At 36.6% G+C, this 14,072-nt stretch overlaps 1 protein-coding gene across 1 annotated transcript; it reads left to right on the top strand.

The window, feature by feature from the left end:
* Nucleotides 1–570: 570 nt before the first annotated feature.
* Nucleotides 571–12,347, top strand: LOC139723678 (phospholipase B1, membrane-associated-like). The gene is made up of 12 exons (XM_071634903.1): nt 571–598; nt 1,239–1,345; nt 2,418–2,472; nt 3,289–3,347; nt 3,559–3,626; nt 4,260–4,303; nt 5,779–5,893; nt 6,479–6,677; nt 8,253–8,344; nt 10,090–10,135; nt 11,377–11,436; nt 12,249–12,347. Exons 1-12 carry the CDS (start codon nt 571–573, stop codon nt 12,345–12,347), a joined length of 972 nt encoding a protein of 323 aa, XP_071491004.1.
* Nucleotides 12,348–14,072: the final 1,725 nt, after the last annotated feature.

The following is a 14,072-nucleotide window of genomic DNA, read 5'->3' on the forward strand; positions in this document are numbered from 1 at the left end:
CACACACACACACACACATACACACACAATATTTTGACGAAGAATATGGAAACGAGTGTACGACATGAGGATTTATCTATCGAACTTTAATTAAAGATGGTGATCGACTGACAACAAAGTCAGACTGGCTTCAAATATACGACATAAATCGGAATATAGATGAGTATTGGTAGCAGAGATCTTTTTTACAATTAGAGATGAAAAAATCTGATTTTTTAGTATTTCATTATACTATTATATTATTTTTACTATAACAAAATATAACTTTATGCAGAGCCTTTTTCAAAGCTTTGTTCTTTAGTAATATTACATCCATTTGTACAACATATTTTTCAGTACACTGTACTTTTATTATACAGTATGTCTATCTACATCTGTTGTGAACAGGACTTCCTAAGAGAACAGTACTTTAATCGGCGAAGTGACTGTACCGTGTGTAAACGGGAATAAGTAATAAAATAGTAAGTGTTAGTCTTTATCATGTTGAGTTGAATTGAATACGAGACCTGTGCATTAGACGGTGTGTATAAGCGATGATTGCTTTAGGAGCAGTTAGTATGAACAGTTAACATGCCACCAACGAACACGCTGTGCCGTAGTACGCGGCAGAATTTCTCCTGCATCTAATTCTGAACGTAGAAGCTAATGCACCATGGTTAGATTCGACAACTATAGGCAAGAAGACATCTACCTAATTTTCATCATCTTGCCTAACTTTTAACTAACATACAACATCACTGAAATAACAAAAACTTGTATCTCAATTGTCGGTGAAAATCACTTTTTATATTCATTGTCAGATAATCAGTGTGATGTTCTATATATCGCCACAACTCTAGCTGTCTTTCGTCAAAACTGATATCAAAATGATTATGTCATGCAAGGGAAAGGAGATCATTATTTGCTGTAGTTCTTTGGCTGCCATTTTCCCCTCTCTTTAACATTACTGGGTTGTTTTTTAGACACAAGGATTTGTCGCCCAAGCAGAGATAAGCTGATCTTTAATCGTGCATTAGACGGCTGATGTTTCGATCTATTTTTTACTTAATAGCATGAATCCATAAACGCTGAAAATAATCACAATTATTCACCGTGCTTTCTGTTTGGATATCACTCCATGAACAGTCAAGATTGTCAAAGCCCCACTTTATCTTCTATACAAGACTGTGATACTGTATATATCTTAATATGTTAGGCACTTAACTTGTAACTTTTTTCTCGGCACTCTTGTTTGTCAGCCCACCATAACGTGAGCGACGTCTTCGCAGGAATCTTAAAGAGCGTGGAGAAACACTTCATGAACTTGACACATGTCCAGAGCGTCGCGAGAACTGATATCAAGGAGGTGAGCATTATTGTCGCTACGTCACTGATCACCAGCGGCATCGTTTCGGCGGTTACATTGTCTTATTCCGAAAGTTCGTTGATCTAAAAATAAGATAAGGTTTGTTATTCAGAAGATTCGTTAATCTTAAAATGAATTAAGTTTCATAATTCCGCAGATTCGTTGATCCGAAAATGAAATAAGGTTCGTACTTCCGAAGGTTCAATAGCACACACAGTTGTCACATTTTGGGATTAAAGAACTTTATTCATTTTCTTATCAACGAACCTTTGGAATAACGAACATTGTTAATTCATTTTCAAAACTATTAACCTTCGGGAAAAAAAGGAACCTTCAAAATAGCACTTCAAATGTTCGTATTCACGAACCCTTTTTACTATTTCTTTTTTTTTCGGAATAATGAATCTCTAGGTATAGGGAATTTGTGTGTACTTCGAAATAACAAACCTTCGGAATAACGAACGTCATCCCACTTCGACAGCAGTACATGAATACTCATTACTCTGCAAAACGTTCAAGCAACTGTCAGGGATATTCCCGAATGTAGTAATCTATTTGATCTTACTCTGAGTATAAGAATAAAAAGAATCAAAATGTGATGTTTTTGGAAGTATTAACATGAAATGTTGTTCTTCACCGATATTAATCAACATAGTTTACAGCAACGTTCAGTTCCAAAGGAGGTCCTGTGTTTACTAATTTCTTGAAATCTTTGATCTTTATTTCATGGCTCAACGTCGAGGTAAAGTTAATGTTCTGTGTATCAAAACGTTAGTAATGCTCATGCAGTTCTTTACCTCCACGAGTTCAAGAAACATAATAGGGAAAAAATCTGATCCTGGTTAGGTTTTAATATTTTTATCTGAGGGGATGAGAATATTGCCTAATATTACCGAATTTATATGATTCCGACAACCTGCAACTTCTTTCGATTGCTCTGAACACCAGAGTGTGTGTGTGGGGGGGGGGGGGGGCGGTGCTAGCTGACTGCTGTTACTCATTTCGATTAGATGCTATGAATTTTTTTTTATAATTTTGTCATTCTCGTTATCATCACCATGTCATTGCCCAGATGGGATTCAACTTTTCTTGTCCGCCTTCTACTTCTCCAACAATACCCACATCAGGTAAGCCAGGTAGATGTCTTAAAATACACGAAACATTTATGTCGACGCTGGAATCACGGATCCACGCGACCAATTTTTGCTAGTAATTAGAATGTAATAAGTATAATTGGAGAAGAAAAAAATAAACAGAAAATGACAAATAAAATTCCGTACCTCAAGAATAAGTTAAGTTGTGTAGTAATTCATTCATTCATTTCGTTTTTGTCAAATTGTTGTTTAAACATATTATAGCATGGAAATTTAGCTTCGTCATACGATCAATGTTAATAACATTTATACGACGTACTGACATACGAGACGGAATTCATTGCTATGATTGCCAAGGGTTCTGCCCCTAGATGCTCCCAGCAAAGAATGGGGGAGCGAAGAGAGCTGTCCATTGACTAAGAGCACTACCCCACCCCAACCCCACCTCTTGACCGGAACCTGTCATTACACGCAAACTAACAGATAGAACCTACACAAATACCAAGCTTACTCATCATTAGTATAATAAGACAAATGCACGAAATGTGACACAATTCACAACCGAAGGGCGTCTGCAAAACCGTGCCGTTTCCTGTAATGTTATGTCTAATTATTCAATGGAAATATACGGTTCGACTCTTCCGGCACAGGACAATTATGTATCTCTATACTTCTATTCATACTCGTATTCACATTCATCATGACACATAATTTATTCATAGTTACAGTTGAATATTGTACTTGTGGAGTCAATGGCAAGTTACCTGCAAAATTTAAGGATATCCTTTTTATGCTAATTAATGTCTTTGTGTGATTGATATTACACGTCATGGACACTATCATGTTTAGTGCATCTCTTGAGGCCTGGCGACATCAAAGTGGTAGCTGCAATGGGCGACTCACTTACGGTTAGTATCTCCGGTTCGAATGTTTTCAAACTTGTGCGTTTTATCTGCACATTGTCATTATATTTTTTGATGCTTTTTCCATTTCTTCATACGTTCAGCTATACTATGACATGACGAATTGCTCAATCTTCTGCTCCTGTGATGATGAAACATTGATGAATCGAAACTGACAAAAAAGTATTTAATTCTAAAAATCACTCTCTTGCTTCAGGCTGCTTACGCCGCAAAAGCCACTACCTTCCAACCAGTATACCTGGAATATCCAGGGGTGTCTGCAAGGTAAGTCGCACTGATTCTCACAGAAAGTAGAGCGCCACTGCGCCACTGCGCTGTTGTAGTCTACAATGCGTAAATCATGGTACAGACATAGGGAGTAGGTCTTAGCTGCTTGAACGTGGCATAGTCTACTACTCACGTTGTTCTCTTTTATGTTGAGGCTCCTGGAATGTTTGTCTCTTAATCTGTGTATGTAAATCTCTTCATATACCTGTATGTGTGTGGGTGTGGGTGTGTATCTGTATGTATACATTATATATATATATATATATATATATATATATATATATATATATATGTATATATATGTATATATATATATATATATATATATACATATATTATGTATATCATATTAATAGTAGAACAGAAAAATTAGTACTGATTTTGTCATGCTGTGTGCAAACAGTACATTTTCCAATAAATTTGTCAACTGATTTATGAATGAGACCACAAAAATATTACGTTCTTTAGTAGGCCTTTATATTTCTCTCGCTATGAATGAAACCTAGCTGTGATTGTACGCGCATCTTGCTCTCAAGCTTCACATTGTAATAATTCTGCAAATTTTAGTATGATAAGGCATTATCTACCTCTGTTTCTCTCTCAATTCCTCCCTCCCCCTTTTCTTCCCAGCATTGGAGGTGACAGTACACTAGAAGAAGTCATTACGCTTCCAAGTAAGTGGCATGTGACTATATCATACCTAATATATAACGTATCTAACATTGTCTAAGATGTATTCTGAACATTATTTTATAATCTGCGTTGCTTACAATATTGTAAACAATTATATGTAATTACTTACTAGTTTAAACCTTGTATTGGTGTAACATTTCTGTTGGATGGTATTATCATAAGCCCAAATAAATTTATTTGGATTCAATTAAATAGGAGCTTTTTTCATCTTCACTTGGCTTATATCCTATCAATGCATTCATAAGTTATGGTGACCATAGGACAATCAAGACTGACTATCATTATTAATATAGTATAATAAGATGGGGTCAGGCTTCTTTTTGACGAACAAGAGTGTGTAGAGTTTCCTCTTTTGACAAAGCATATGATATGGCAACGTAACTTATTTTATAGCAATAATAATTCTTTGATCATGTTATAAATAATCGTAACGTTTTCACATCTCTTCATACAAGCAACACGCAAAAACATAATAATTGTTTTGTTAAGAGTCGTTCTTAGACTCTTTGGTTGACGCGTGAAAGTCATGTCCAATTCCATTTCAAAATATGCCTATGTAGTCCTCAAGCCGTATATTCAGTTTAATGCTTAAGAATTGATGAATGCATAAATAGATGGACATCAATTTTTATCAACTTAATTTGTGAGATCGGTCATAAGCATGAACACATTGGTTCTGGGTATTTACTTGCTTCGATTTGATATTATTTCTGCATTTTCTTTTTCAAATTAGTATAATAACAAAGTAAAATGTTCTAATGAGTAAAATACATACTACTTCATCTATAGCAATTAAACGATATCACAGAGACCGGCATCTGCACTGCAATATCGATTTTTTAACTACATGATGTGAAATTATGCAAATCATCTGAAATATCCATTTAACCTGAAATATATGCTGCTTCAACCACGCACCATAATATATTGCCTACCTCTTTAAAGAATTTTTATGTGCGATGATGACGGTAAAACTTAATCTTCTTCATGATATAATAAATTTTTGAGTAAAATACTCGTGGCGACAAATACAACAGGAGATGGTTCAAGAGGCAGATGTCAATGATTGTGTGAAATGTCATAATCCATCAGTTTCAAATGAGGGGAGGAAACACAATTAACTGATCTCTGTATGAGGCATCTGGGTATCTTATCGGCCCTTTTACGTTGTACAAACTAGTGAAGCCTATACGCGCGGCCATCTTACCACGCACACTCTGTGGGGATTTGTCATTGGGATCTGTTAGGCATTTTCGAACTGAGGCTGTCACGAAGATCACGTGATGTTGTGAGCTCCGTACACAAAATGTATGGGCGATGTGCTTGAAGATGGCGGCGTTGGGCTTCAAAGCGAATGGCCCATGAGATATCCAGATATTTTCTATAAAGATCAATGGGAAGATATCACCAGGTAGCATAAGTTTGCACTTCCCAATGACCTTTCATCCCGCTCCAGATATTTTTAAAAAGTACAACAGAGACATCTACGGTTTCTCCACTGGTCAGGCCAGGATCTTCACCCAACCCAGCAACAAAAAGTTCAATGTTGCCGTAACTGGATCTTTCGCAAGGTCAGTATATTATTGTTGCGTATTCATTTACAGTGGCAATAGAATTATACTTGGTTCTTCTTTTCAGTAGAAATAGTCTACCTAATTACCCATGATTATTTGCATCCTCTTTTTTGTATACCTCTTGTCAAATTTGATCACAACAATGACTGACCATTTTTTTTAACGTCAAATTTACAGAATGTTGCTCAATGGTAATTCTATAGCAATATTATACAATAATCTTTGCTCAGGCCACGTGGTCTTAACGCCTTTATTGTCAAGGCCAGATGATATCATGTATACCAAAAGGCTTCCAGAAAGCAGAGGTAAAGAAATATTTCCCTTATAATTTTTGTTATTTTTAATGTAATACCCGATTGTAACATGTTAAACTTTGGTGGTCTTCTTCGCCAGCTATAACGGCTCTTTGATTTCACTAAAACTTGATAAAAAATACTTTGAACATTTTGCAAGATTTTTCCTCAAACTTCATCAATGTGTTCTTATTTTGATGCCTTCACGGAATCCACTTACATGTCTTTTAGGGGATTTTTTTTTTCTTGGAAGAGGACTCATTAGCACCCTATGACCTCATTTTCGTAGAGAAGTACCACAGCAGGCGAGAGAGCTAATCACCATGTTGAAAGATGACAGTTCGGTAAACCTCAAGAAAGACTGGAAATTCATCACGATCTTCATCGGAACCAACGATCTTTGTCGTGGTTGCACATTGCCGTACGAAAATTCAGCGGAGAAATACGTCCAGGACGTGGAGAGCGTCATCCAGATGTTTCATGATGAGGTAGTATAATGTTGACAATAAAGAGGTCTTAAAATAGTCTGAGTGCCAAACTACGATTTTTAGTCTATCTTGTTTTACCTCAGACCAGTGTCTTTTCTTTGGTTTTGCCTCATTTCGAAGGTGCCCCTGAATCTGAACGTGTGAGGTGTGCATTGGATCTAGAAAATCAAGTATAGGCTACTGAATTTAGGAGAGGTGCAATTTTAAACCTTGCTTCTATGAGTTTTTCGTAGGAGTGTAAGGATGGGGCGTGAATCTTTTATTCTTACACGTTTCCCCATGCCTGCCTTCCATTAAATGCTAATGAATGAATACGGGAAGAGAGCATCGACACTAATAAAGCAGTGTTATTCTTACGCAATCCGTAGAGCAAGTAACCCTGCTGCACTATCTATTGTCCACTCCATTCTTTTGATCTTCAATCCTCCGACGGTGGTGCGAGCTGGAAGAAAGCTTGGTGTCCAATGTTCCTTTTCAACAACGGATAAGGCCTACCAACAAAGTGTATTGGAACTGCTATCACAATCTGTTGTATACAGAATCAGTGGAACTCTGGGATTAGGGCTTCTATAGGGAATTAATTCATTACTATGTAGCTATATCGTTGGCAGATGGCCCGGACAATAAAGGGTTTGGTCTTCACGCGCAAGTCTTTTTCACTTCAAGCTACGTTGTTGTGCTATTGGACAGTCTCGTCTCTAGATTTTAGAGAAAGCGGCTAGCAAGAAAAGACTATAGTTTACTCGAGCACACTGTCCTCTTTACATTTTAGAGAAAGGGGTTGGCAAGAAAAGACTAGGTTACTAGGGAATCATTCATACACAACACTTAGGAGTCAATAAAAGCGATGCAACCCCCGGATGGTCGGGCGGATTTTTTTTATTCCCTGATAGCCGTAATGACAGGCGCCGCACAAGCTCCCCACCAATGCCCCCACGCAATCGCGGACACTCTTTTTGTTTTTCATTGATATTTCATTTTATTGATTCCATTCAAATCATTCTTGAATCTACCCATTCCGGGTGTAACATGAACAAGAACATTACGAATACAATTCAAAATACATACAAATCCATTTTTTCAATAATACTGCAAAAATCTCTTTTCAATCTCTCTCTCCCCTCTCTCTCTCTCTCTCTCTCTCTCTCTCTCTCCTTGTTGTAAGCTCAATGTTTTTTGAAAGAGCTGTCCTACAGCAAGATCAATATCAGTATAGAGCGTGGATTTCAGCAGAATAATAATCATATTATGATAGTCTGAGAGTCATAGTCAAAGTTTAGGCCCAACCTCATTTTGTTTGTTTGTATTTTGTTTAAATGTTGTTGTCCTTTCACGAAGGCGCTGAATTCGAATCTGGATGGCGATCGTCTTGAGTCCATTAGCTTTAAATGTTGTATGACTGTGATTTATTATGAATCTTGAAAAACACACTTATTCATTATAAGAAATTGCTGTATATTCTGAAACTCTGTACCTGATTATAACCAATTTAAGGGAGTTGAAATGCAAAAGTGTAAAACTCATCCGGTTGTGATCTCCTTAAACTCTTCTGACCCATTTCCCGTTTCAACGCAGGTTCCGCGCGTATTTCTCAACGTGCTCAGCGTGCCTCTTGTCAGCAAAACCTCGGAACTCAGAGGTCCCTACACGTGTGACGTCATGACAGGGTTAGTCTCGTCAAGGGTTAAAACACCTATCAAAATATCGCATACTGGAGTCACCACCATTAAGACTTACATCGACCAATAGATTTTTTGTAAGACAAAGTCAATTGATGCATGATATCCCAGATTGTACGCGCAATAGAATACTATCATCAACAAAGGACATGGTAGTCAAATTATTTGGGTTTGAATTTAAGTTAAATGCTGGAGAAATAAAATGGAAGCTAGAAAATTATGTGTAAATAAACTACATTACGATGTTGATAGCACAAGCATTAATCCTTGGATGTAACCATCTAAATTGAGGCTAGCACAGACATTATTTTTTGTGAGTGTGCATGCTCAACTAATTTAAGGAGTCAGAAAGACAAGGAGGAGGAGAAGAACAAGAAGAAGAAGACAGCATAATATGATAAAGCATAAACCAAGCAATAAATGGTCATGACTGTTGCGTTGTGTGTATAATTGATTTGTGTATTTGAGTGCCTCAAACGTTTTTGAAATAATTTACTTGTATCGTTTTGGCTCCGTTATCACTTCTGCTTATTCTCTCTCTCTCTCTCTCTCTCTCTCTCTCTCTCTTTCTCTCTTTCTATCTCTCGTGTGTGCCAGTAGATTTTATTGTGGTTGCAACTTTGATCGTCCGTCAGCAGAAAAATTAGTGTACCACAAAACCAACCGATTTCAGGTAACTCTCCCTTCCCAAGTTTCAACATCATTGAATATTTTATGCACGTCCAGAGTAATGACCCACTGGTTAGTTTGTGTTTCTTTCTTTTTTCAACAGTAATAAAATTATTAATGATAACAGGACTAGTATTGAAAACATCGTTTGATTTGATTTGATTTGTTTTGCGTTGATTTGATTTCTGCATTCTTAACAATAAATGTGGCATCGTAACAACAAAAGGATGTTCCAAAATATCATACACTAAACAATGCTAAAAATCACGTATAGTGCTTAACCTACGAGACAATACGCTAATCATACAATTGAAAAATCATAACTTATCAAATCAAATTTCTACAAAAAGAATACAGGAGACCACGGAAGCTTCCGTTATTAAAAAGGAAGCTTGATTTTGTTGGCGGCCTCTGAAAAGAGGTACAGGCATGTTTGATTTCATACAACTAAGAATGGGTAATAGGCTAAAGGAATTTTAATAACAAGTCAGAATTTGAACCATAAAACTCTCTTTTTTCTCTCTCATTGCTATTAAATATAGAAATTGCTTCGGACGACAATTCAGAGTGGTAAATACGATGACAAAGATGATTTCACGGCAGTTTACCAACCATTTTTCGAAAACTCTACCCCACCTCTATTACCGGTGAGTACGAAATGCACATTTATAAGTACAAGCGGATGGAGAAACTCGCCATTAGGCCTTCAGTGGACACGTGCCTACAATGTGACTATTATATATATATGTATATATATATATATATATATATATATATATATATATATATATAGCTACGAAACTATAGTGATTTCAAATAACTGACCATGATAAAGGCTTCATTCTTACGAAATATGATGCTTTTTGTGTGACGACTGTTCTTCTAGTTAAATGGACTCTTCAATCACAAATAGCTGGAGCAGGATTCCGTACGTGTTTTCGTCCTTCATTGAATATTTTTTCGGCTTTTTTTCCATATCATTTACGGTCTCCTTGGCAACGCCGTGGAATTCAGGACGGAAGAGTAGACAGATCTTATTTTGCGCCTGACTGTTTTCACTTCAGCCAGAAGGGCCAATCAGCCCAAGCCACTGCCAACTGGAACTCCCTGGTAATTATGCAGATATTTTTTCTCTCTCTCGTTTGCGCACTCTCTTTATAAAAATGATTCCATCCCATGTCGAAAGCATACATAAACAGATATTCTAATCAATAACGCTTCATAGAAATATACTTTTTCTGGCGAACAGTTGCACTTTGCTTAATATCGATGTAGCTCGAACTCTTCAAGCAATAATTGAAGTGAATAGATATCTAACTGTTTCGTTTTTTTATCCTTGTATCTAAGTGAGGAATATATTCGAGGAGCCTATTAGGCCAAGACTCAAGGCTTTTGTTGATAGAATGATATTGACTGTTACACTGCCCTACTTTGGCAAAAGGAAGCAATTTGAGTTATTGATGTTTTCATAATTCACATAATGAGCTCTTCTTCCAGGCCAAATTTCATGCAGAAACACTCATCCTACTAAGAGATATGTTAGATAAGACATCATGATAGTCCATTGACGTCAGTGTAAAATTAATGACAGACACATTTTGATCTTTTTCGAGAAATGTCATTTTTGTCACTTGCTTCCTTTTGCCAAAATAGGGCAGTACAGCTAATAATGATTATGCATAAGAAAAGAAGAGAGGGAATCTTGTAATAGAAATCAAATGACGGAAGTGGTGAAGGAATATCGAACAATGCGTATTCGCCTTGGAGTAATAAGATTGCAGAAAAGAACGATACTAGCAGCCACGACTTATTAGAATCAGGCCCTGGGCCCTGTTTCATAAAGCTGTTCGTAAAGTTACGAACAACTTACGAGCGATTGGTGATCAGATGCGATGTGCTATACTTACTAGAATTTCAATAATTCACCACAAGAACTGATCACCAGTCGCTCGTATTAAGTTGTTCGTAACTTTACGAACAGCTTTATGAAACAGGGCCCTGGGCTCTTATCATTTGGCTACTATATTTTGTTTGAAATGTAACTGAATAAATGAATAACGTAAATAAATAAATAAATAAACAAATAAGTAAATAAATAAATAAATAAATAAATAAATAAATGAATACATACGTAAATAAATACATACATACATACATACATACATACATACATAAACAAAAAAATAAATCAATATAATTGCTACGGCATGTGTAAACGCAGCTGTCATATAATAGTTATGAATGAGTTTTACTATTGATCGCAATCTTGAATCTTGAAGCCGCGATCAAACGAATGTTGTCATCAGTGTCCATAGTACCTAATACACTCCTTAACCTCTTTTCAGTTTCAGCCTGTTGGCTCCAAATCCCGGACCTACTATCCCGCAGAAGCGCTGGAGTGCCCATCAACAGTAAGACATTCTTTACTGACTCTGGTTGACTTTCATTCTTTAAAAAAAAAAAGAATCCCAGAACATACATGACTGCAATACATGTGTAACTTTTGTTAAATATAATACTGCATTTTATCAATGTATCAATGTTATGTATTTGCATTATTATTTTTTGCGTGTTCTCAATGCCTAACGAACGTCATTTACGCCCTTTGGGAAAGTGCATTTCATCTCTATACCTTAGAACGCATCATGATGAATCATTTTGAGGTGCAATTGTTGTACGCATAATTTAATGTAAATGAACGTCGGGATCAACTTGGGCTTTGATGTGACTCAAATGAAAAAAAAAATGTTTGAATACAAATTGGCAGCAAAGAATCCAAAAAGTCTTGTCACGTAGTCGTTTGGGCGAGTTTGTTTGAGTCGTTTCAGTTTATCACAGGCTGACAAGGTGGACTGGGACTGGGAACGGTAATGCACGATATAAAAATAGCAATATAGATTTCTGGAGTCAATTGAGTCGGTTTTACGTCGCGTTTTCATTCGATCAATTGTTCCTTCCAGTTTGACTTTGTATGCATGTTCAGTTATTCATTCATTCATGTACTATTTCGTGTTCTATGTATTTTTATGCATCGTCTTTTATGTAAAAATCCCGCCTTGAATTCCCTGTAAGTTTTTTTTTTATTATTGGACGATTAAATTGAATTGAATTAAATTGAATTGAATTGAATTGAATTGAATTGAATTGAATTGAATTGAATTTCTTATAACTCTACCATAATGAAACGTCATTTAAAGGAATTTTGACATATCTATCTTTACAGGACTTTCCCTACCTGTACACCAACCTCAACAGCAGATCAGGATTCCTGCAACAGTTATTCAATCGTTCTTCTTCATCGAGGAAGTGGGAGTCGAATTGATAAGGGACCCCATGGTGTCTCTAGGTCTCGGGATGTTGATCTTTGTTTTGCGTTCGTTTGTTAAGCAAGTTCAAACCTTATGCACGTCGAAGCAGATATTCAAAAAGTATTTTCAATGTGATTTATTCGAAAATGAGATAAGATGTAACTCCGTAACCAAGGTGTATTTAACTTTTAACTTTTTAATCAGTTTCAGCAAACGTATCTAGGGGCGTCTGTGTTATGGTCTTCAAAGAATATTTCAAATGATAATGAATTCGTTATCATTATGTATGAAGGGGAATTCAGATACCCTCTATACTATACCGACAGAAAGCATTGGTAATTGAAACAGTGGATACTGTTTAAAATAAAAGGCACATAGGTACTGACACATTGGTTTTCCCTTTCTTTTAGTAGTTTTACGTATTGCAAATATTACACTTTTTCACAAGCCATGTTTGTCACGTCAGACGTGTTCCACTTGCCCGTGGTGAAAAGCAACCAACGTATTCATTTGCACAATGAATAAAAAGAATGTAGAAAAGTTGGAGGCCATCGTTAAAATACCCTCGCGTTCTTCAGTTCAGTGATCAGCAGTGCTGTAATTATCTCGACTCATGTAATTATTTTCTACGATGACGTGTCACGTGTGGCCATCATGTGATCATTTAGAGCTTGCGCAGATCAGTATGGCTGCAATGTTGTTGGAGCGACGGTTGAGGTGTTGGGAGTAGTGTTTCACATTCGCATTCAATAACCAACTGTGTAAAAGCCCTTAGCTTAGGGCAAAAACACTTATTTCATCGCGATTATCTCATCATTTGAGTCACGGGGCGGATCTGACAGCTAGAAATAATCTGCCAACTCTGCAGATATGTTTCTTTCTTTGTTTCTTTCTTTGTTTGTTGGTGAACTAAAATAGCGATTTTTACGTGCAACTAACTCGACTACAACATTGTGTGTGCGTGTTTGAGGAGGATGCTCTTACTTTAAAAACAAATAAACAAAAGACCTTCGTACTATAGATTCAAACAGTTTTCCCGAAGAATTAAAGGGAAGGAACAGGCAGTTGTTGCCGGTAAAACAAGCCTTGATGGGTATGTATCTCTTGAAATAAGTTTATTAGTTTAATTCAGTGTTGGAGGATGTCGATGTTGACTCAAAGCTAGACCCCAAGCATCAAGCAAAAATGTTATCTGATAGATTCAAGATGGTTTTATAACAATAATTTATGCGTTTCTACATACCTCAATCGCCCGTTTGTAAGTGATTTCGTGAAGATTGAGTATTGTGTTATAGAGGCGGCCTGAGCGAGGTCCACAGACATTAAGATACCTATACGAAATGAATTGAAGGCGGCTTTCTGTTCCCCAGTCACGACACTATGGCGGAAGGACGGAGAATTTTGACAATTGCCTAAAAATGGCATTTCAATGAATAATTATGAACTGTTACTAGTCTCGTGAAACATAGCTTATTTAGTATTATTATTGAGTGTAGAAGAAGCTTCATGTATAATCTGCCTATAATTTGGATCAAACTCCTGTAACTAAAAGGGCTCTCTATCCGTAAACATAAGCTTGGAGAATAAAGGAAATAAATGAGAAATAACATGTGTCGATGTTGCTATCATTTTGTTCACGGTAGCCACGCGCTTGGTGCTGTCAGCTTGAACTATCCCTTGTACTCTTATAATGAGTACCGGCCCGTCTTCAGTTCCATGAGCATAGCAACCACTAAACT

The sequence above is a fragment of the Diadema antillarum genome, unplaced genomic scaffold (genome assembly GCF_040938485.1).
Source record: "Diadema antillarum isolate AM-2024a unplaced genomic scaffold, OU_Dant_1.0 scf00000197, whole genome shotgun sequence".
Taxonomy (NCBI): Eukaryota; Metazoa; Echinodermata; class Echinoidea; order Diadematoida; family Diadematidae; genus Diadema; species Diadema antillarum.